The sequence below is a fragment of the Astyanax mexicanus genome, chromosome 13, assembly GCF_023375975.1.
Source record: "Astyanax mexicanus isolate ESR-SI-001 chromosome 13, AstMex3_surface, whole genome shotgun sequence".
Taxonomy (NCBI): domain Eukaryota; kingdom Metazoa; phylum Chordata; class Actinopteri; order Characiformes; family Acestrorhamphidae; genus Astyanax; species Astyanax mexicanus.
Window position 1 is genome coordinate 15,837,774 of NC_064420.1, and position 25,233 is coordinate 15,863,006.

General features: G+C 40.7%; 1 protein-coding gene across 1 annotated transcript; it reads right to left on the reverse strand.

The window, feature by feature from the left end:
- Positions 1-12,427: 12,427 nt before the first annotated feature.
- On the reverse strand, positions 12,428-25,013 carry LOC111197631 (E3 ubiquitin-protein ligase TRIM35-like). Its single transcript, XM_049463046.1, has 6 exons — positions 24,558-25,013; positions 23,314-23,424; positions 22,964-23,194; positions 22,781-22,803; positions 22,397-22,515; positions 12,428-12,987 (listed from the first exon to the last, which is right to left on the reverse strand). Exons 1-6 carry the CDS (start codon positions 24,960-24,962, stop codon positions 12,443-12,445), a joined length of 1,434 nt encoding a protein of 477 aa, XP_049319003.1. The 5' UTR covers positions 24,963-25,013; the 3' UTR covers positions 12,428-12,442.
- Between the last annotated feature and the right edge of the window lie 220 nt (positions 25,014-25,233).

A 25,233-nucleotide genomic window follows, 5' to 3' on the forward strand; every position in this document is an offset into this window, starting at 1 on the left:
AGCACTGGCAGCTCTTGTCAGCAGTACTTTCCTATTTTAAGTTTTCACTCCATCCTGGAGTTTTGTGTTTGTTTTGTCCTCTGATGCCGCCTGCTGCTCGTTCCCCAACACTAACTCCACCCCCAAGGTTGCCAGCACCCACACTACACTACAGCGATCGGCGCTGCAGCAAAGGAGCTTAGCTAGCAGAGCTGGTTCAGTTAAACCTCAGCTGCTACACATCTTAAAAAGCCTCAGTAGGTCTCAAAAAAACTCAGTGACCAAAGAAGGAATTTAACAAGAGTGAATATTGGCAGTGAGTTGAGAGGTGGAGACTTAGAGCTCAAAAAGACGACAAGACCGACCCAGAGCTGCTACTTTTCTCCTCAACAGGTAAGCTAACTGGCTATAGCTAAATTAGTCAGGTACTTTATCAACACCACTAGATGTGCTTACTAGGGACTGGTGTTTATATTAATTTACAAATTAAGTGTTCGCATTCATATCAGTGATCCGTGTGCAGCTGGGATTAAAAGGCAGAAGATATCTGAGAGAGATAGATCGGTTTGCAAGGTAAGCTACAGTGAACTGAATATGATGGATAACGCAGTCATGCTACACATTCTAACTGCAATCAATAACAACGGAGGAGCAGCGGTGTCGCATCTGATTTAATACCTCACAGTGATAAGTACTCCAAAATATACGCCAGAAACCGATAGTTAGTTTCTATAGTGACTCAGTTTAGCTCTCAATGTGTTTATGTATTGAGTGATTTGTTACATTCAAAACGATTAATGGTAAACGTTACTTATGGCCATTCCAAGCATCTATCTAGCAATTTACCTGTTTAGCTGTCTTCTGTTTTAGAAGAGTCTCTTTCCATTCTCTGTCTCCCCTACCAGTCTAAACTGGCTTTGCTAAGCTAAGCAGTTAATTAGTAGGACCTGTAAAGTCTTTACTCGAGTTCTGGGGTGTGTATTTTTGGAGCAGTGTGATTTTTCAGGTATAACAGGCTTGGCTGAAAATGGGTTGCATATCATCATTTTCTGTTTATATTTATGTTTTACACTACGTCTTAACTTTACTGGAAATGGGGTTGTAGTGTCATAATTAATAAATGGTTTTTGTTTACATTACTAATCTATTTCGTTTATTACTAATTATTCTTTCTTCACTTCCCAAAACACTGGAGGTCAGTGAGATTCAATCTGTACTCTGTGCCCTGGAAACTGATATTAAGGAAATAAATTGGCTCCATTTATCATTTCACACAATATCACGTCTAGAACAGATTTCATAAACACTGTACAAAATACAATTTATCATTTTTTACTGAATGTAAAATACCTGGTGTTACAAAATGCCAAATGGCTTAATTGTCTAAAACTGATCTGAAATCTTTATCACTTTGGGGGAGTCATGTAATGCTGCTTGTTTTGTAGTAGAGCTGGATTAGAGCTAATTTTATCGATTAATTCGAATTTACAGTTAAGGACGATGTGTTTTTATGAAGATGTGTTTCTCTGAGTTTTAATTTTCACCACGGACGCGCCTTTGTGGGCTCCTGTACTGAGCTTAGCCCCGCCCCTCTCTCCCGCGCGCACCCCGCCCCTCTCTCCCTCCCTCCCGCGCGCACTCCCGCACCTGTCTCTCTCTATGGAACGCCAAAAGGCCCAAAAAACGCCTGGACCAGACGCCTTTTATAGAAAAGAACGGCGTAAAATACGCCGTTCTGTGTGGGTTTTACGCCGTAATATACGCCGTATGATTTCAAGACGCCGTAATATACGCCGTATGATTTCACGACGCCGTTAAAAACGCCGCTAAAAGCACAGAAGACGCCGTTTCCCACGGCGTTTTTCGACCCTTTTGGCGCGCCTTACAGAGCGCCGTCTCAGTGCAATGAGACGGCGTAAAAAGCGGCGTTTTAGTGTCTCTCTTGACGCCGTAAAAAGCGGCGTTTTGAAAGCCAATACATTTAAACTCTGTTCAGCCAATGCTCTTACAGAGAGACTCAGTCTAAAGCAATTCACTGCAGATCCGAGCTCCTGAGCTCTTCAGACACAGTTTTTTAGACACAATTAACAATATACCACCTATAGACATTCCCGCTGGTGCTCATGCCTTTTATTAGTCTAATATTTATGCTGTATCAATGTAAAAATAAACTCTAGGTTTAGGTGAAAGCAAAATGCTGTGCAGCTCCCCACTTTTTTTTTATCCAGACGGAAATCACATCACCTTGTCAGTATATCACACACGAAGAACCCTATTGTTGCAAAAACATCAGGGTTTCAATAAATGAATTTATTAATTTATTAAATTAGTTACAAATTATATTAGGAAGCTGATTCTTCTTATTTTTATTCTTATTAAAATATTATAATTATACAGTATAATTATAATATATTATATATATATTATATTATATAAAATTATATATTATAATTATATATTATTATTATTATTATTATTATTATTATTATTATTATTATTATAAGATGTAAATTATTCTTAATTTACTATGAATATTATTGTTTTGTTGTTGTTTAAGCATAATATTATTAATATTAGTTTTTATACTTCAGCAGATCCGGTAATTTTTCTATTTCCATAAGGAAACAAGTAATGTCATTTACAGACATAGACTTACAAGTTACATATTTATTATATTTATATTTATTATTATATTATATTTACTTCAGTCGCTTAGAAACCTTCATTAAATTATTAATCTGGCTCTTTACTTTGGAAAATCTATTCAATATCCAAACTCATTGGCAAGCCCCACGCACATTATGAGTGTCAACTTATCTCATCATATTCTATTATTATGTAACATCAATTAGCTGATACACATACAGGCAGTACAGTACACAGTATTTATTATAAACACACAAACTGACCAACAGCACCACAGCTAGCCTAACTCACTCCAGTCTAAATGCTGGACAGCCTGGATCATTAGCTTAAAAAAGCGCTGTTTAATTTTGCGTGTGTATGCATTTTTCTTGACGCGGCTCCGAGACAAAGTGGATCAGATCTTTCGCGCTGCGTGGGGAGATTGATTTTGTTACTAAAATTCTTTAATTGTAGTATACTTGAAGATTTGAATATTTTTAACATATTAGAGAGACACTTCTGTAAAAACAATTAAAACATCCCTAAAAAGGGGCTATAGCGACGTTCCTGTGTATAGACACCTATTCACGGTTTGCGGATGTCTTATCAAGTCTTGTCATTTATTTGCCCTAAAAAAGGCCTTTAAATCTTACTGTAAATCCTTTGAATTTAACATTGTTGTTGTGTACTTTTTGCAATTTTCATATTTTCATAATTTTGTCTCTGGTGGTCTTAAAAATCATTTATTTGCACAAACAGGGGCAAATCAGCCTGGCATTAATTATATATATATATATATTATTATTTTTTTTTTTATTTATTCTTATTAATTCTATTTTCTTACTCAATGTTGTCAGTCCCTTTTAAATTGTAAATGCTCGGCTACACTGGAAATGATGTACTCCCGAGAGGAAAAAAAGGTTTATTGATTGAATGATTGAATGATCGGTAAGTTGAGCTATCCAGTGATTGAGAGTGTTCTTCGTGGAGTATAAATTTAGCCGTCATCCTTCTCTCTACCAACACCTCCGTGTCCTTGAATATTCAGCTGTCGGGGTGTTTTTTTTAAAGTGTTTTTTGGTTTATCACTGTATATCTTATAAACATTTACGTTTCCTTACATTTTATGATTACTAACACTCCTGTTATTTAGATCCTTCAAATAATATAAATACTGATACAGTACCTGGCCAAATATTTAAGAGCTAATAAACCAAGAAACTCTTGTAATATAGCAGAATGACCCTATTCGCTACCATTTACCAAACGTAGCCTAAAAAGAAACACACTATTAATTAATAAAATTCATGCACAAGGGGCGTCCCTACTACTATTAATTTTATTTAAAATACATTGAACAGCATAAATATTAGACTAATAAAAGCCATGAGCACCAGCGGGAATGTCTGAAGAAGGTATATTGTAAATTTGTATTTAAAAACTGAAGAGCTCAGGAGCTCGGATCTGCAGTGAATTGCTTTAGGCTGAGTCTCTCTGTAAGAGCATTGGCTGAACAGAGTTTAAATGTATTGGCTTTCAAAACTGGAAGGTGGAGCTCATTATCTTATTATTAAACGCCGCTTTTTACGCCGCTTATTACGGCGTCATGAGAGACACTAAAACGCCGCTTTTTACGCCGTCTCATTGCACTGAGACGGCGCTCTGTATGACGCACCAAAAGGGTCGAAAAACGCCGTGGGAAACGGCGTCTTCTGTGCTTTTAGCGGCGTTTTTAACGCCGTCGTGAAATCATACGGCGTATATTACGGCGTCTTGAAATCATACGGCGTATATTACGGCGTAAAACCCACACAGAACGCCGTATTTTACGCCGTTCTTTTCGATAAAAGGCGTCTGGTCCAGGCGTTTTTTGGGCCTTTTGGCGTTCCATATCTCTCCCTATGAAACGCCAAAAGGCCCAAAAAACGCCTGGACCAGACGCCTTTTATCGAAAAGAACGGCGTAAAATACGGCGTTCTGTGTGGGTTTTACGCCGTAATATACGCCGTATGATTTCAAGGCGCCGTAATATACGCCGTATGATTTCACGACGGCGTTAAAAACGCCGCTAAAAGCACAGGAGACGCCGTTTCCTACGACGTTTTTCGACCCTTTTGGCGCGTCGTACAGAGCGCCGTCTCAGTGCAATGAGACGGCGTAAAAAGCGGCGTTTTAGTGTCTCTCTTGACGCCGTAATAAGCGGCGTAAAAAGCGGCGTTTAATAATAAGATAATGAGCTCCACCTTCCAGTTTTGAAAGCCAATACATTTAAACTCTGTTCAGCCAATGCTATCACAGAGAGACTCAGTCTAAAGCAATTCACTGCAGATCCGAGCTCCTGAACCTGAGCTCTTCAGTTTTTAAATACAAATTTACAATATACCTTCTTTAGACATTCCTGCTGGTGCTCATGCCTTTTATTAGTCTAATATTTATGCTGTTCAATGTATTTTAAATAAAATTAAAAGTAGTAGGGACGCCCCTTGTGCATGAATTTTATTAATTAATAGTGTGTTTCTTTTTAGGCTACGTTTGGTAAATGGTAGCGAATAGGGTCATTCTGCTATATTACAAGAGTTTCTTGGTTTATTAGCTCTTAAATATTTGGCCAGGTACTGTATCAGTATTTATATTATTTGAAGGATCTAAATAACAGGAGTGTTAGTAATCATAAAATGTAAGGAAACGTAAATGTTTATAAGATATACAGTGATAAACCAAAAAACACTTAAAAAAAAAAACACCCCGACAGCTGAATATTCAAGGACACGGAGGTGGTGGTAGAGAGAAGGATGACGGCTAAATTTATACTCCACGAAGAACACTCTCAATCACTGGATAGCTCAACTTACCGATCATTCAATCATTCAATCAATAAACCTTTTTTGTCCTCTCGGGAGTACATCATTTCCAGTGTAGCCGAGCATTTACAATTTAAAAGGGACTGACAACATTGAGTAAGAAAATAGAATTAATAAGAATAAAAAAAAAATATATATATATATATATATATATATATATATATATATATATATACACTGAAAAAAGAGAATTGTTGGACCAACTTAAAAAAAATTACTTAATTTGTAAAAACTTAATTTATTTATGTTACCAATTGAAGTAAACAAGTTAGATCAACACAATTCCTTTAAGTTAGCTCAACGTAATTATTTGATTACTTTCAAGTTGACAGTTTTCATTATCTCAACTTAAATTTAAGGCAAATCAACTTAAATTATCCAGTTTATCCAACTTAATTACGTGCTTCATAATTTTAAAGTACAATGTAAAACATTTCAAGTTGTTTAAACTCAGCAATATAAGTTCTCCTGCTGCCTTAAAAGACTGAGTTAACTCAATGTGGTATTCTCAACATATTTGGTATATTATTATTTAACTGCAAATACTGACAGTATAATACTGGAGTAAACTCAGCAAAAAGTGAACTCTGTAGCTCAAAGCCATCATACTGTGATCACTAGAAACACAGAATAAAGTTAATGTGCTCTTACAGCCCACAAACACTGAGGCCTGGCAATCAAATTATATTATAATATTGCACGCCTAGGATAAGGTAGCTTTGGGCAACAGACAACACAAAGATGGTAAGTAAGGAAGAGGCCACACCCAATATGCAGATATATGGTGCCAGGAGCCTATAGGAAAGCTGCATGAACCAACACTCTAGAAAGAGCATTGACACAGGTAGTGACTAAAAGTTGGTTCAAATCACATTTTTTCATTGGTTCAACCAACATTTTTAAGTTTTCAGGTTGAAGTTCTCTAAACTCATTTTATTGAGTTATACTGGCCGATAAGTTCACTCCACTTAATAATATTAGTTTCCACTGACTAAAACACAGAATCACTTTTTAGAGTGTATTTAGGAAATCAGCGCCACCAGACTGTCTTTTAAAGCCGTGAGTAACGCCCCGGAGGTCCGCAAACAGAGAGAGTGTGAAAGAGGGGGTTTGCCACGCCCCGCTCAAGTGAGAATCGCCCAACCTTGTCCGAAAAAAGCGCGCTGAAAAGCGCGTTTGCTGTTGCTGCTACAGCGTATCTGAAGTGAAAGTAAAGTAAAAAAGTAAAAGAGCAGTCTGGTGTAGTTTGAAGTTCCTGCTAGCCCTGCTAGTGTGCCCTTGTCTTACACTGAAAAAAGAGAATTGTTGGACCAACTTTAAAAAATTACTTAATTTGTAAAAACTTAATTTATTTATGTTACCAATTGAAGTAAACAAGTTAGATCAACACAATTCCTTTAAGTTAGCTCAACGTAATTATTTGATTACTTTCAAGTTGACAGTTTTCATTATCTCAACTTAAATTTAAGGCAAATCAACTTAAATTATCCAGTTTATCCAACTTAATTACGTGCTTCATAATTTTAAAGTACAATGTAAAACATTTCAAGTTGTTTAAACTCAGCAATATAAGTTCTCCTGCTGCCTTAAAAGACTGAGTTAACTCAATGTCGTATTCTCAACATATTTGGTATATTATTATTTAACTGCAAATACTGACAGTATAATACTGTAGTAAACTCAGCAAAGAGTGAACTCTGTAGCTCAAAGCCATCATACTGTGATCACTAGAAACACAGAATAAAGTTAATGTGCTCTTACAGCCCACAAACACTGAGGCCTGGCAATCAAATTATATTATAATATTGCACGCCTAGGATAAGGTAGCTTTGGGCAACAGACAACACAAAGATGGTAAGTAAGGAAGAGGCCACACCCAATATGCAGATATATGGTGCCAGGAGCCTATAGGAAAGCTGCATGAACCAACACTCTAGAAAGAGCATTGACACAGGTAGTGACTAAAAGTTGGTTCAAATCACATTTTTTCATTGGTTCAACCAACATTTTTAAGTTTTCAGGTTGAAGTTCTCTAAACTCATTTTATTGAGTTATACTGGCCGATAAGTTCACTCCACTTAATAATATTAGTTTCCACTGACTAAAACACAGAATCACTTTTTAGAGTGTATATATATATATATATACATATATATATATATATATATATATAATCAATGCCAGGCTGCTTTGCCCCTGTTTGTGCAAATAAATGATTTTTAAGACCACCAGAGACAAAATTATGAAAATATGAAAATTGCAAAAAGTACACAACAACAATGTTAAATTCAAAGGATTTACAGTAAGATTTAAAGGCCTTTTTTAGGGCAAATAAATGACAAGACTTGATAAGACATCCGCAAACCGTGAATAGGTGTCTATACACAGGAACGTCGCTATAGCCCCTTTTTAGGGATGTTTTAATTGTTTTTACAGAAGTGTCTCTCTAATATGTTAAAAATATTCAAATCTTCAAGTATACTACAATCAATCAATCTCCCCACGCAGCGCGAAAGATCTGATCCACTTTGTCTCGGAGCCGCGTCAAGAAAAATGCATACACACACGCAAAATTAAACAGCGCTTTTTTAAGCTAATGATCCAGGCTGTCCAGCATTTAGACTGGAGTGAGTTAGGCTAGCTGTGGTGCTGTTGGTCAGTTTGTGTGTTTATAATAAATACTGTGTACTGTACTGCCTGTATGTGTATCAGCTAATTGATGTTACATAATAATAGAATATGATGAGATAAGTTGACACTCATAATGTGCGTGGGGCTTGCCAATGAGTTTGGATATTGAATAGATTTTCCAAAGTAAAGAGCCAGATTAATAATTTAATGAAGGTTTCTAAGCGACTGAAGTAAATATAATATAATAATAAATATAAATATAATAAATATGTAACTTGTAAGTCTATGTCTGTAAATGACATTACTTGTTTCCTTATGGAAATAGAAAAATTACCGGATCTGCTGAAGCATAAAAACTAATATTAATAATATTATGCATAAACAACAACAAAACAATAATATTCATAGTAAATTAAGAATAATTTACATATAATAATAATAATAATAATAATATATAATTATAATATATAATTTTATATAATATAATATATATATAATATATTATAATTATACTGTATAATTATAATATTATAATAAGAATAAAAATAAGAATAATCAGCTTCCTAATATAATTTGTAACTAATTTAATAAATTAATAAATTCATTTATTGAAACCCTGATGTTTTTGCAACAATAGGGTTCTTCATGTGTGATATACTGACAAGGTGATGTAATTTCCGTCTGGATGAAAAAAAAAAGTGGGGAGCTGCACAGCATTTTGCTTTCACCTAAACCTAGAGTTTATTTTTACATTGATACAGCATAAATATTAGACTAATAAAAGGCATGAGCACCAGCGGGAATGTCTATAGATGGTATATTGTTAATTGTGTCTGAAGAGCTCAGGAGCTCGGATCTGCAGTGAATTGCTTTAGACTGAGTCTCTCTGTAAGAGCATTGGCTGAACAGAGTTTAAATGTATTGGCTTTCAAAACTGGAAGGTGGAGCTCATTATCTTATTATTAAACGCCGCTTTTTACGCCGTCTTATTGCACTGAGACGGCGCTCTGTACGGCGCGCCAAAAGGGTCGAAAAACGCCGTGGGAAACAGCGTTTTCTGTGCTTTTAGCAGCGTTTTTAACGCCGTCGTGATATCATACGGCGTATATTACGGCGTCTTGAAATCATATCGGCGTATATTACGGCGTAAAACCCACACAGAACGCCGTATTTTACCCCGTTCTTTTCGATAAAAGGCATGTGGTCCAGGCGTTTTTTGGGCCTTTTGGCGTTCCATATCTCCCTCCCTCCCTCCCTCCCGCGCGCGCACACGACGGAGGAACTTGTGCCCAAAAACTCGGAAGCTCTGTGATCTGCAGTTGGTGCAGTTTTGCGGTGTCGGACGTGGACCAAACAGGTCCTCGTTGTAAGGTGTGTTTAAACCGACTGCTTCTAAACGAAGCAACACGACAATTTTTTTATCTATTCACCTTAAACAGAAACATGTAGCGAAGTGGGAGAAGTGCTGCGCCCAGCGGAATGAACGCAGCAGCAGCTCTAGCTCCCCATCTAAACTACAGTTTATGATTTTTTGCATATTCATGAGAAAAGATCATCTCATTTTATAGAACACTGGCACTTATTTAAAAGCTTTGTTTTGCAATGCAAGCCCAATGGTGAAAATTCTTTACTTACAGTTTTTCTCAATTGGTTTGGCTCATTTCTTGAAACTGAGATGACATTCCTATAACTATAAGGTAAATTGGCCAAACAGACTTACAGTTCTTCGCAACACTTCAGATAACCAGCAAAATGTCATATGTCTCCCAAAACGTTCATTCTTGCTTCAAAATGAAGTCTCTCTCCCATATAAATAGTCAGTACCATAAAAAGGGCATAGATCCTTCTCAATTGTTTTGGCACATTTTCATTCATTTCGTCCTCCTGTCAAAATAAACTGGACGGTGCAGCACAACTACATGGATCCTCATCACATGCTCATATCGCTCCAAAAACAGTTTACCCATGTGTCAAAACTAATTTCCTTTCTCACACAAATCATCAGTGCCCCCAAAATGCATTGTCCCTTTGGCATTATGTAAGTACTGCAAGTCAAAATGCTTAGATGTTTTGTCTTTATGGCAGAGGTCTAGCTAAAGGAATACAATTTTCACACCACACACACTGCACTCATTCTGCTGAGGAAACTGTAACTATTTTTATTTACAAGTATGTCTTTACACATTACTGTAGGCAGAAAAGAAAAAAATACTAAGGAAAATGTATCAAATATACTATGTATACAAAATACAAAAACAAAACAAAATACATTACAGTATGTAAAAAAAACGATGCTCTGTCCAGCTATACACAGTCTATGAAAAAAACAGTCAAGCATCACAAATGCAATACAGTAAAATTTTGAATACTCTGTGTCACCCCCCTCTCTCTCCTGGTCATCTTCCTGGCCATCCATCCATTGCAGTCTGTTTGGCCACAAATTCTCATCAACATCGCATCTGATGTGTTCTTTAGCAATGCACCGTGGGAAGAATGTCTGAGCCATCCTTTACACTGATCGTCTGGTATATCATCACAGGACTAGCATCAAAGTACTAGCACCCGACCAAGCTGTACATATACAGCAATGCCAGCATTCAAAATCATAGACAACACCTGTCAGGTAACAAACTGATGGATTGGTCACCTGTAATGTGGGACACTCCTCCTCGTCAAAACCTGCTTTCACTTGTTACCTACTCACCTGATTGTCATACATTTATGAAATGTTCCAAAATATGTGTTCTGTATTGAATTACAAGTTCTTAACTCATTTTGACAATTGAGCAGACTATTCTGCAGATGATGACTATACGATGAAATTGTGCTGACATGTTTTGGAGAGAACAACCATTACACTGAGAACCAACCAATTGGGATAGATCAACAAGATGCATTCTTTTGGAAAATGTACTAAATGTAGGATGATTGTGTTAAGTGTAGGCTACTTGTACATAACCATTTGCAAAGATGTACTAAGTGCTTGAGACATGTAAAAAGCATTTGAAATGTGATGAAAGCAATGAGAAATGCCATTCTGTTATGAGAAACCGCAAGTTAGTTTGGGGATTTGTCCATGTTATTTTGAGAATGTCATCTCAGTTTCAAGAAATGAGCCAAACCAATTGAGAAAAACTGTAAGAAATCTGACTGCTAATGTCCGGTTTTGATTGATATTATTTTTTTATTTCCATCATAAATTCGATAATGATTTTTTTTTTACAGAACCTTAACTTTGATTTTGAACCTAAATTCAACATCTGTCTATGGTTGGAGCTTGATGTCAAGGCAATTTTAATTTTCATTCAAACTACAACTAAATATCTGTAACATTTGAGCTTGAAATTAATTTTGAGTGATATCTGACTTTCGTAAACAACTGTAATACAATGTCTGCCCAACGGTGGATCTTGATGTCAAACTGATATTGGGTTTTGACGTCAACCCGATTTTCATTTCCAACTAAAATTTTACATCTATATAACGTTGGAGCTTGACGTCAACCTGACGTTGGGTTTTGACGTCAACCCGATTTTCATTTCCAACTAAAATATACCGTCTTGCTGACATTTGAGTTCAACGTCAACGTGGCGTCAACGTGACGTCTTGTGCCTGCTGGGTTAGCCTGGCGAAATTTTCTGTAACTGGACCGTACTGAATTCTACTTAAATACCCCTGGTCTATAGGTTTAAGTCCTGACCTGAGAAACACAAACGGAGAAATAAAACAACTCCGGAGAAACTAGCAACAGCCAACCAACTTTGTTATCCCTCCTCTGTCTTCCTCCTTCTGCGCACACACTCACACACACAAGCAGGACTGATTTGATAGTAACATGGCAATTATGCGTCACACTCATACCATTGGTCACGCTGAACAGGAAACTATATATGTTATATATACAAAATGTAAACAATGTATTACAATTAAATTATATTAACAAAGCAAATTAAATACATCATTTTAAATATACTTGCAAAAGTTACAACATTATTTTGTGATTTTATAAATATTGTGAATAAAGAAAGAAGACAAAATCAGATATTACTTTAGAGTTACAGATTTTATTTTGACATGATCATACAGTCTTTAATATAATGCAGTTTATTTTACACAATAAAATACAAATTTCTGAATCAAAGTTCTAAAATCTAACGAAGACAGAAATCCAGGATACAAGAGATTGAGTGAAATCTAACTCCAGAAACATTTCTAAAGTCGTAATTATATTACATTTCTCTCTATTCCTTCCAATACCAACATTTTTACACATGTTAGACATGGGTGTAATGGTACAGCTGCATAAATGTTTCTGGACAGAAACATGATTCTGGACAGATTTAAATTTAACTGTGCTGTTCCACTGTTACTGATGTCTTCACTGGTAAGATCCCCAGAGGATAAACAGACACATTAAAGAAAAGTGGAAAAACTCTCTCAGTGAAAGTGTGTGTTATAGTGTGCAGGTGTGTGTTGGTTAGAAGATCAGTGAAGGTCAGTTTCCCCCTGTCCCAGTCCAGCTGCACTCTGACCCTCTGCAGCTTCTCTTTAGGGGTGAGGTAGTGATATGACTGCCCTGGGCAGAGTGTCCAGTATTTATTATTGCTTTTATTGTAACCCAGACCCCACACTGAATTCCAGAAAGAGTCTCCCTTTCTTGTTACAGATTCAGGTATCAAACCCATATCCCAGCGATTAATATTTTCAACCTGGACGTCCCAGCAGTGTGTTCCTGAGTCAAAACCCTCAGAACCCAGAACATATAAGTACCCATCAAATCTCTCTGGATTATCAGGAACTGAGGATTTCTGGTCTCTCTTTTCTACAGCAGTGAGATCATCAGACAGGTGGAGTTTTGGGTGGGCAGTGTTGGGGTCCAGAGTAACAGGAGCTGAGGAGAGAGAACAGAATAAAACATCATGTTTTTCTCCTCAGCAATCTTATGTCCAAGATCACAAGACAAATGTCCATCAATAATTCTAACTCAGCTCACCTGTTTGGCACCTGTAATATGTTATTTATTGTTTACATTGTTTAAGTATGTGTTCCTGGTTTGTTTCACGAATGTTACAACAGCAGATTTTCTCAGAAGTGTATGTCATCACTGTAAATGAACGTTGGCTAGTTAAAAACATAGAAAAACAAAGAGAGAGAGAGGAGCAACGACGCGTGAGAGCGCGGAGCGAGAGAGAGAGAGAGCAATGACGCGAAGAGCGCGAGAGACAGAAAGAGAGAGAAGCAACGACGCGGAGAGCACGGAGCGCGGGGGCGAGAGAGAGAGGAGCTACGATGCGGAGAGAGCGGAGCGCGAGGGCGAGATAGAATGAGAGAGATAGAGAGAGATAGAGAATTTTTTGAATTTTAAAACACCTATTTATTCACACAATTAAAAATGTACATTTACACCAAAAACACCACCAGGTGTCCAAAACACACTTTTAAAGCCAACACAAAAAACACTAACAAAAAATAAAATAATAATAATAATAATAATAATAATAATAATAATAAAAAAAGAAAAACAATTACAGGGTCAGCTGCAAATGACCTGAATCATCAACTGTGCAAAGAACTTCATTAATTCCCCATGTGCACATGAAATCTGGCAATCTACCCACGAGATTGTAATATGCAAACTCCATCCTAAGCCGTGCAGCCACCAAACCAAGGAAAACATGGCCACCACATCCACTGACCCCTGACCTAGCATTCGGTTCTTTCTTGTTTTCCAAATTGCTAGTTTAGCCATACCTGACAGAAAATTCAGCAAAACAAGAACATGCTTTTTCCGGACAGTATATTTCGGCCCAAAAATGAAGAGCTGAGGGGAGAAAACTACGCCAAGTAACTGAAACCATTCAACAGAGAGAACATACGACCAAGCCTAGAACACTGCAGGAACAAGTGAAACACAGACTCAGGTTCAGAACAGAAGAAACAACCTTCACTAACACTCAGATCGAGGTGCACCCGATGTCTGTTCGTAGCTATTGCTCCATGTACAATCCTCCACTGGAGGTCAGCTGTCCGTTTATCAATTGGACGCTTGTACTGGACCCGCCAGCAGCCTTTAGGGGAGGAGCCGGCACCAAAAAACTCAGACCACCTAGTAGCAGGAACTCCATCCAGAAAGCGTGCCTGAGACACCTTAACACACACCAGATACAGCGCCTTCTTCCCAATCAAAGAAAAAAAGCTCAACTCGAGTAGTGAAGGACAGGAGACACTGCTCTTCAGCCCACTCCACAGCAGGACTGACATTCAGTTCAGGAAAATCATACTGGCAGCCCTCTCTCCACTGGGCAACGACAGCCTGGTCATCCAATAAACTCCAGTACTCAGCTGGCAGCTTCCGTTGCACCTCTGCTTGCAGATGTTCCAGCAAACGTCCAGATCTAATCCCAGTCCGCTCGCTCAGCACTGAAAGTCCCGTGGTCATCAAGTCTCCAAGCTTCGTACAACCTGCATCCATCAAGTGAGAGCGAAGAGTTGCTGAGGATAAAATATTGGAAGGTAAAAAAGAGTTAAAAAACAAAGGCTCTTCCAGCAACCACACACCAGCCGGGGTATCAGCAGTCCTAAAAACAGAGAACACTTTCCAGGCCTCCAGCATTGATCTATAAAAAGGTGTAAGACCCACCAAACCATCTTCCGGTGTAGACATGAGGAAAAGATGCTTATCGAAACCCATTCTTCATCACTTTTGATGAAAACCGTGACATCATCCGCGTAAGCTGATAATGCCACACCTGGCCCACCCATTCCCTGCCCAGGATGAAACGCAGACAATCCCTGTCTCAAGGATTCAAGGATTCAAGGAGATTTTATTGTCATTCGCATCTTATGTGGTACATGAGGTGGAACGAAATTGTGATCTCACGATCCAGTTTACACCCAGGAGCTGTTATTAAATAGATATATAGATAAAAGTACAATAAAGGAATACAATAAAAATAGAATATACAAAATAGTTAAAGATAAATACCCCAAATGAAATAAATAGAAAGAGTAGACAGGTTGCAACAACAAGTCCAGAGTGCAAATGTGCTATAGCAGCATGAAATGAATTAGAGCAGTAGAAAATAAAGTGTCTCAGTGCGGGTAAAGTGACCGTGTTTGTGCAGTAATTGTCCTTGTGTGTCAGTGCAGTGTGTTGTTAAGTGGAGTTTAAGAGTCTTACAGCTTCCGGAATGAGGCTGTTTCTCAGTCTGGTTGTTTTGCACTTGATGCTCCGCAGCCTCCGTCCTGAGGGAAGCGGGACAAAAAGTGCATGTGCTGGGTGGGTGGGATCCTTCCTGATGCAGGTGGCCCTCTTCCTGCATCTGGAGGTGTAGATGTCCATGGTGCTGGGGAAGCTGACTCCAACAATCCTCTGTGCAGCCTTCACCACCCTCTGCAGAGCTTTCCTGTCTGCAGCAGAGCAGCTTCCATGCCACACATTGATGCTGGAGCACACGACGCTCTCCACCACACATCTGTAGAAGGAGGTGAGGACTGCGCTCCCTAGTCCAGCTCGTCTCAGCCTCCTGAGGAAGTAGAGCCGCTGATGTGCCTTCCTGACCAGAGTGGAGGTGTTGTTGCTCCAGGTGAGGTTGCTGCTCAGGTGCACCCCTAAGTACCTGTAGCTGTCGACCACTTCCACCGCAGATCCTCCAATGTGCAGGGGGAGGTGGGCATGCTGGCCTCTTCTGAAGTCCACAATCATCTCCTTCGTCTTCTTTACGTTGATGCAGAGGTTGTTCTCTCTGCACCAACCCTCCAGGTGTTCCACCTCCTGCCTGTAGCTGGACTCATCTCTGTTTGTGATGCATCCAACCACTGCTGTGTCGTCTGCAAACTTCACAATATGACAGCCTGGATGGAGAGGTGAGCAGTCATATGTGAGCAGTGTGAACAGGAGGGGGCTCAGCACACAGCCCTGAGGGGAGCCAGTGCTGAGGATTATAGTGGGGGAGGAGATGTTGTGAATTCTCACAGACTGCGGCCTGTTGGTCAGGAAGTCTAGGACCCAGTTGCACAGCGAAGAGCTCAGTCCTAGTGAGGAGAGTTTATTTATCAGGGTCTGTGGAATCATGGTGTTGAAAGCGGATGTGAAGTCCACAAAGAGCATACGGACGTAGGAATCCTTCTGCTCCAGGTGGGTGAGGGCAGTGTGGACCACGGAGGAGATGGCATCCTCTGTGGATCGGTTCTTCCTGTATGCATACTGGTGTGGATCCACAGTGACGTTGATGGTGGCTTTGATGTGGGTCTGAACCAGTCTTTCAAAGCACTTTGTGACTATCGGAGTGAGGGCCACTGGCCGGTAGTCATTCAGACCTGTCACTGCGGAGCTCTTGGGGACTGGGATGATGGTGGCGGTCTTCAGGCAAGTGGGGACAGCTGCCTGGATGAGGGACGCGTTGAAAATGTCGGCCAGGACGTCCGAGAGCTGGTCTGCACAGTCTCTTAGCACCCGTCCGGGGATGTTGTCCGGGCCAGCAGCTTTTCGGGGGTTGATCCTTCTCAGCGTTCTCCTTACTTCTGCTGGTGTCACGCTGAGGGGCTCCTCTCCTGGTGAGTGTGGGAGTCTGGTGCTGGGGGGGGTGTCAGGATTCTCAAAGCGGGCGTAGAACTTGTTGAGAGCCTCAGGCAGGGATGGGTCTTTGGAGCTTTGTGCAGCGTTGGATTTGTAGTCCGTGATGCACTTGATGCCCCTCCACATGCTCTGTGGATCCTGGGAGGAAAAGTGTCCCTGGATTTTCTGAGCATATGCAGCTTTTGCCCTCTTAACTCCAACAGTCAGCTCTCTTCTAGCCCTTCTGAGTTCGTCTGGGTCTCCAGACCTAAAGGCAGCATCCCTGGCTTTCAACAGAGAACGCACCTCTGCGTTCAGCCAGGGCTTCTGGTTGGGGTAGCAAGTCACAGTCTTGGTGGTAGTGACATCCTCAGTGCACTTGCTGATGTACCCAAGAACAGCAGATGTGTATTCCTCCAGATCCAGCTCCCCCTCACACTCAGCAGCATCCCTGAAGACCTGCCAGTCTGTGCAGCCGAAGCAGTCCTGCAGCACAGCGTCGCCGTCACTGGGCCACACAGTGATGGTCTTCTGTGTGGGTTTGGAGCGTCGCAGCGGGGGGTGGTATGCGGGGACCAGCATGATGGAGATGTGGTCTGAAAGCCCGAGGTGGGGGCGCGGGAATGCCCTGTAAGCGTCTTTCACGGAGGAATAAACGCGGTCTAACGTATTATTACCTCGCGTTGGGATGTTCACGTGTTGGTAAAACCTCGGCAGCGTGTTCTTCAGTTCTACGTGGTTAAAATCCCCCGCTACCACGTAGAACGCGTCCGGATGCTTGTTCTGAAGCGAGCTGATGTTGTCATGGAGCTCCTTCAGCGCGTTGTTAGCATTAGCATCCGGTGCTATGTAAACAGCAATCACGAACACCGCCGAAAACTCACGAGGCAGATAGTGAGGGCGACACTTCACAGTCAGCTGTTCTGTCGCCTCGGAGCAGTGGCTGTTTACCAACACGCAGTTTGTGCACCAACCTTTGTTTATGTAGACGCACAAACCGCCCCCCCGGGATTTTCCAGATAAAAGGCTGCGGTCCGCTCGGAAGAGCTGCCGGCCGGCGAGCTGGAAGGCTGAGTCCGGCATGGTCTGGTTCAGCCAGGTTTCCGTGAGACAAATCACAGCGCAGTTCCTCATCTCCTCAGAAACATTCATCCTCAGCCGCAGCAGGTCCAGTAGGGGTTCAATCCAGCAGGGGTTCAATCGCTAAGCTGTACAATTGACCAGACAGAGGGCAGCCTTGCCTAATTCCCCTAGTGACTGGAATTGGCCTGCTTAGCTTACCCCCCACCTTAACCATGCAAACAGCTTCGGAGTACAGCAAACGAACAAAACACATAAAACCCTCCCCAAAGCCAAAAGCCTTAAGTACATTAAAAAGGTACTGATGATTGACACGATCAAAAGCCTTCTCCTGATCGAGAGAAACCAACCCAACACTTCTGTTAGCTCCTTCACAACAGTCCAGTACATCTCGCACAAGGAACAAATTATCCATGATTGATCTGTTGGGAATACAATAAGACTGGTCCCTATGCACTATTGACGAAAGGCAAAATTTGAGCCTGTTGGATAAACACTTTGATAAGATTTTATAATCAGTAGACAAAAGAGCCACTGGCCTCCAATTCTTTAAAAGACAGAGATCCCCCTTTTTGGGCAGTAACGTTAAAACAGCACGTCGGCATGAGGTAGGTAAAAGTCCATCCCTAACACATTCACAGAACACATCATACAAATCATCCCCAATACAGCCCCACAAATGTTTGTAAAAGTCAGATGACAAGCCATCTATGCCTGGAGACCGCCCTGTGTTGAGCTGACCAACTGCAGCAGTAAGTTCCTGCAATGTCAGGGGAGAGTCCAAAGCCGTTTTGGAGTCAGAGTTCAGTTGAGGAAGTCCTTCAAGAATTTGTTCAGTACAATTAGAGTCACAAAATTCTGCAGTATAAAGAGCAGAATAAAAGTCAATTGCATGTTTACGCATTTCAGCAGCATCAGTAGACACAAGTTGGATGCAGACCATATGCTTATGTTGTGCTACAGAGCGTTCTAAGTTGAAGAAAAAGACACTTGGAGCATCCATGTCCGCCAGGGTAATGAAGCGAGATCTCACCAATGCCCCCTTGACCCTCTCATTCAGATAGGTGCTGAGCTCCTTCTTCTTATGTTGTAGATTCCTCATCATTGTGGGGTCGTTGTTCTCAGTCAAGCTGAGCTCCAGAGCTTGAATCTCTCTCTCGAGGACCTGAATAGTCTCTCGCACTCTCAAGCTAGAGTTAGCAGTATACTGCTGACAAAACACTCTTATCTGTGTTTTTCCAATTTCCCACCACTGCCTCAGATTCTCAAAACTGCCTTTCCTGGTTTTCCACTGGTCCCAAAAAGAAACAAATCTTGCACAAAAATTCCCATCACTAAGCAATTTTGCATTAAAATGCCAATATGTTGGCATGCTAGAACCTTGTGACAGACTCACCACAGCCGACACCATGTGGGGATCAGAGTACCCCATAGGAGAAATAGAGACCCCAGTGATCCTGCTGCTAAGGTGTGCAGAGACATAAATACGGTCTAAACGTGCAGCACTGATTCTGTTGTCCAAAATCTTAACCCATGTATACTGCCGAACTGCAGGATTCTTTACTCTCCATATGTCAAACAACCTAAACTGCTCTAGGAGCTTTGATAAACATACAGAAGACTGTATGTGAGGCTCTGCAGAGGTACGATCTACAGTAAAATCTACTGTACAGTTCCAGTCTCCACCAATAACAATAAAACCATCACCACACTGTCTCAAAGTGGTACAAAGTGTATTAAAAAGAGCAATTCGTTCCTGCCCCACATTCGGGGCATAAATGTTAATAAAATAGAACTGAAGCTCCTTAATCTCAGCCTTTACAACAACAAGGCGTCCTTTCACCACCTCTTCTGAATATAAAATCTTAGCTCCCAAAGAAGGACAGAGAAGAATTGCTACACCAGCTGTTAGGTTGTTACCATGAGAAAGCACCCGCTGCCCTCCCCACCACATAGCCCACTCAGCTTCATTATCAACATCAGTGTGTGTCTCTTGGAGAAAAATGACATTCAACTTTTTGTCCTGTATGCTCTGAGAAATTAATGCACGTTTATAACTAGCCCTGCCCCCATTAATGTTAAAAGAACCTATTCTTAAACTATCCATATAAATACAGGAGAGAAGAACAGGAAAGAGAAGCAGTAGCATAAATAAGAAAAACACCACGTGATGCATGATATCACAAATGACAAGAAGACTTTCTCTTCACTGCTTTACCAAGTCTTCGTGCAACTGTAATATGCCTTTTCAACCGAAAACGCTTTTTCTCATTTAAAAGATCCAGACCAACAGTCTTCTGAAGCAACGCAACAGACCTGACAAACTTCTCAAAATCAGGGAAAAAATCCTTAACATCCACCTGCTTCCCAAACGTTTTATCCAAAAAACTGTTAATTTCCTCCAGACTGTATATGGGCTGATCTGCCTGTGCAGAATCCTGCGAACAAACCTGAGAACTACTACAGCTCCCAACCTGAGACACTCCAAAATCACTAGAGTTCTCCTGTGAACCATCAGCACCATAATCGGAGATCAACCAACATAGAGCTACTCTCCATTAGAACAGCACCTGAAGACACCCCACCATCCGCATTAACAGTACAGAGCTCTGACCTGTCCATCAGCAGTGTAGCACCGCTCGTACCGGCACTGCACCGGCTACACTCTCACACTCACACCGCGGGCCGCTCAGCCGCAGCTTCAGCGTGCTCCCCCTCAGCAGACTCGGCGGTCTGCCCCTGATCAGCGTTTAGATCAGCAGCAACACTCACCTCAATCCCAGCATGATCCGCTTCCTCTACCTGCCTCCTGTGTGGACATGCCATCCGCTTATGACCAACATCTCCACACTCGAAGCAGCGCAGGCTGCCGGTACTGGCATACACCATATAGCTCCGGCCGTCATGTTTCACCCGGAAAGAAACATCTAGCGTGTGATCCGGAGAGTCCAGAAACATATAAACCTGCCTTCGAAAGGACTTCACATGCTTTAGAGACTGATTTTTACAGCCCAGAGAAACCATAGTAAACGAGCTGGCCATTTTACCAAAACGCAGCGCGTCATTGTTTATAAACGGCGGAACGTTTGAAATAGTGACTCTCGTAGAGGGCGCGAGCAGAGGTGTCACCTGAACAAACACGTCGCTCATAAAAATGCCACTTTCAATTAGCCTATTAACAAGCTGTGTTTCTCTGAGAAAAAACACCACTGCTTTATTCATACGTGACGCGGAGGTAAGGTTCTCAAACCCAATTTGCTCACCTACAGCGAGCAAAACGTCCTCCACAGTAACGCCATCGCCAGCTACACACCTGAACCCGTGGCGAAGGGATAAAGGTGGAGTCTCCTCAGAAGACTCCATCCTCCCCAACGCGCTCTACACACTATAAACTCAATCCAGCACTGAGTACTCACCAAATCATGCAGTTCAGAAGAGGAAAAAAGTGAAAAAAGTTCACTCTCACCAACAGGCCCTCACCCCACACTACTCTCAACCAAAACTCCCTGCATGGAACAGAGAGAGAGAGAGAGAGAGAGAGAGGAGCAACAACGTGGAGAGCGCGGAGTGCGAGGGCGAGAGAGAATGAGAAAGAGAGAGAGGAGCAACAACGCGAGAGCGCGGAGTGAGAGAGAAAGAGAGAGAGAAAGAGAGAGGAGCAACGACTGCGGAGAGCGCGGAGCGAGAGAGAAAGAGAGAGAGAAAGAGAGAGGAGCAACGAAGCGTGAGAGTGAGAGAAAATGCTGCAATTAAAAAAATGGCTAGTGGAAGTGAGGGCACGGAGACAGACATCGATTCTCCTTATGAACATTTTCTTCACATGGTAAGAAACCCACAATTGCAGTGTCATGAGCAGATGTCTTCAATGAGCCGTTTCAAAGAACTTATAGTGATTTCTAGCTTGTAGTGTGAAAAAAAGTATTTATTTGAATATCTCACAAAAAAGTAAAATGAACTGAACTTTGAACTAGCTCAGAATTAAAATTGTAGTTTAGAAAAAGCTGTGAACTGGCACAACACTGGGACAGCGGAGCTCCACACCTTCATATATGTTCTAGATCTTTCTATTAGATTGTTTTTGCAGATCAATGTAGAAAACATGGAGACCTAGAACATCTGCAGGAATATGTCATAATTTTAGTGCCAATAGTCGAGAGTGAAGTTTTTGAATGCAAGAGCCTATTTCATGCAGCGCTCATGGATTTTATTTGCTCCAGTGTAAAATATATATACAAATTTAACATGCTCTCTCTCAGATTAACTTGCCTCTTGTATGAAACTAAACGCTCTCAGATATATCATTCTCAGGTGTCATCGTGGTTTTTCAAACCAATGAGAATGCAGAGCAAGCGGCATTAAGAATTTAATTGGTCAAATCCTTGCCACTTCTGATTGGCTGGAGACTTTTGGCAGCTTTGTTTCAGTGAAAATCTCCACGCTCGAGCAGGTAATGCTCCCTGAGTATACAGGGGAAGGTTGAGTGTGCGAGCACGCTCTCAAAACATTAAGAACAGACAGATTGTACACGAGAATGATGAAATGAAATAGCTCTTGCATTCAAAAACTTTGCTCTCGACTATTGGCTGTAAAATAACGCCATACAGGAAGTAGTTCAGAAGCAGACTGTGTCTAAAAGATCAACCCTAAGAGAAACACAACTTACTGTACTGGATAATCTCCTGCATCTTCTCCCACACTCTGAACTTCAGGTTGGAAAGGTGTTTGGCTACATTGATCAGAGCTCCTGATGTCTTCTCTGGATGCTTTGGTGAGCGCTGAACTCTGAAAATATAAAACTATGTGAAATATTTCACTGTATAAAGTTTACAGCCTGTAATTTATTTACCTAAACATGAATATTTTATCCATTTCTGCTACTGTTTACCTTACTACAACATTAACACATAATCTTTATTCACCCTCATTTCATTACCATGCATTCATCTATCAATCATTACCATCCATTACCATCAATCAAATATGCTGTGGATTTAAATTAATCATTATTTTTACAGGAGATAAAATGGGTGCTCTGACACTGACTTACTGTTTCTCTGTAGACGTGAAGTTCTGAGAGGAGAAATAAAGAAAAGATTTTTATTAAGGAAGAGTCTTTTCAGGAGAATTTCAGATGAATTTACGGAAGAAATAAATGTCTAAAGTCTCGTCCACATTAATCACACACTCACCAGTATTAGAGAGCAAAAGAGCGAGAGAGAGAGACTCTTACCTGTAAGAACTGAATGTCCTCAGCTTTCATCTCCTTCTCTATGTTTCTGATTGTGTCTGAAAGAGATGATATTTCTTCATTCATCTCCTCAATCTTCCTCCTCATCATCTGACTCTTCTGCTCCTCTTCCTCCTTCAGTGCAGCTATCCTCACTGCTTCTTCATCTCTTAGAAACTGGTGAAGCTTCTCAAACTCCTGCTTTATCTGTCTCTCTGTGTGCTGGGTCTGCGTCTGGAATGAGAGACGATTAGGAAACACAAACTCTAACAGATGTTCTACAAGCATTTACCACCTACAGGATAAGTGGACACTCATCACTAACATGATCTTAACAACATGACTGACAGTACAAGATGATGGATCATCTTAATGTGGGCTGCTGTTTGGTCATAATCTCGTTTAGCTTCCTTTAAGACTTTCAGGTTCTTCTGTAGAGGCTCCAAAGCAGTCTGGAGTTTAGTCTGCAGAAACAAACCCAACAGGATCAGCTTAGTGAATTCAGCTCAGATCACATTAACTATTTAGCTGGGAGTCTCATATACAGTGAAGTGTCTATGGGTGGGGCCTAGAGTGTTACAGAACCCTGACAAACCTGACCTCTCAAACTAGGTTCCCCCAACTGCAGGTGAAGCTGAATGGTTGTATATTGGTCATTCATTGGTTATTAGACTGCCTGTATTATATTATATTATATATTGCATGTAATTAAAATGTAGTTAATTGTCAAACTAAGTACATTTCTAAATACATCTCTTGTGTGTATATATATATGTATATAAGAGTTCTGTTATCATAGTAAATTAATGAATTTGTTGTTGGAAAGGACAGATGTTTTATCTCTGGCACACAAACACCAGCTCTGCATGGGGGTTCTGGTATTCTGCATCTTTCTAAATCATTTCTTTATTTATCTCTTAACTTACACTGCTCTCTTATAATTCCTTTATCTGGTGTGAAACATGGATGACAGATTCTCCCCATGATCTTTGTTTTCACTTACTGTTTCTCAGATTGAGTTTCCTGTCACTATCAGTATTGAATCACTCCCTAGAAGCTTAAACCTACATGTTTACAAAGTTATAGAGTTAATGTTCACTGTGAAAATCAATATAATGTCTATTTAGACCAGGGATGAACTGGCTTTAAGGAGTACATGGACAATTCCCAGTGGGCCGCCCTGTGTGTTGGCCAATTCTATTATTGAGTTGTGAATTGGTCTTTTGTCATTAGCCAATCACAGGTTTGCTGCTTTCCCTAACATTAAACATAATCACAACAAGCACAAATGATAAAACACATTAGTTTAATTAACAAAAACAGAATAAAAATGCATGAAACTGCATGCTTCTGACCAGCCAACATTCTTAATATTTTCCAGAAAAAAAATCCTGTTTTTATCTAGAGTTACTTTGATTGTAGTGGGCTGGTCTAGGAAAATGTCCAGGGTTGAATTTAGTTACCCTGATTCAGACTAATAATTTACTCAAGCTGTTTGCCTTTGAAACACTACCAACAGCTCACCTAACAGGTTTATCTGGTTCTGAACCTAAAGACTATAAACAGTTCAGCAATAGAAACAGAACTATTATCCTACCTTACAGTCAGTCACAGCTTCATCTATTGGACAGCAGTCGTGTGTTTTGTGATTCTTTGATGTCTGACAGACCAAACACACAGGCTGCTGATCATCCAAACAGAAGAGCTTGAGTTTCTCATGGTGCAGAATGCAGACCCCCTCAGACCCTGCTGAAGATCTCTGACTCCTGCTCTTCAGAAAAGCCTCACACACATTTTTTAGAACCAGGTTTGGGAGAGTAATATCATTAGAGGATCTTCTTCTACAAACTGGACATTCTTGAGAGCCTTTAGTCTTCCAGAACTGCTGCAGACAGGTTCTACACACACTGTGGCTACATGACATGATAACCGGATCCCTGAAGATCTCACAGCACACAGGACATGAAAGCTCTTCTTCTGAAAGAGGGTTTTTGGCAGCCATTTCCTCCAACTGCTGCTGTGCCGTTCCTCTGTAACACTTCTTCAGTCCAATGTTTCCTCAAACTTTCAGGATGTTCTGGAATGATCAGATCAGCACAGGAGAGAATCAGCTGCTGTAGCTCTTTATCCCACTGAATTCTAGATCCTTTCAGAACCACACATCCAGAACCAGAACCATCCAGTCCGTGTTTAAAAGCTTCTGATTGGTGTTTCTAAGTGAAGTAAAGATCAGAGTGACAGTGTGAGTTTTACTTTCTCCAACAGGTAGAGGG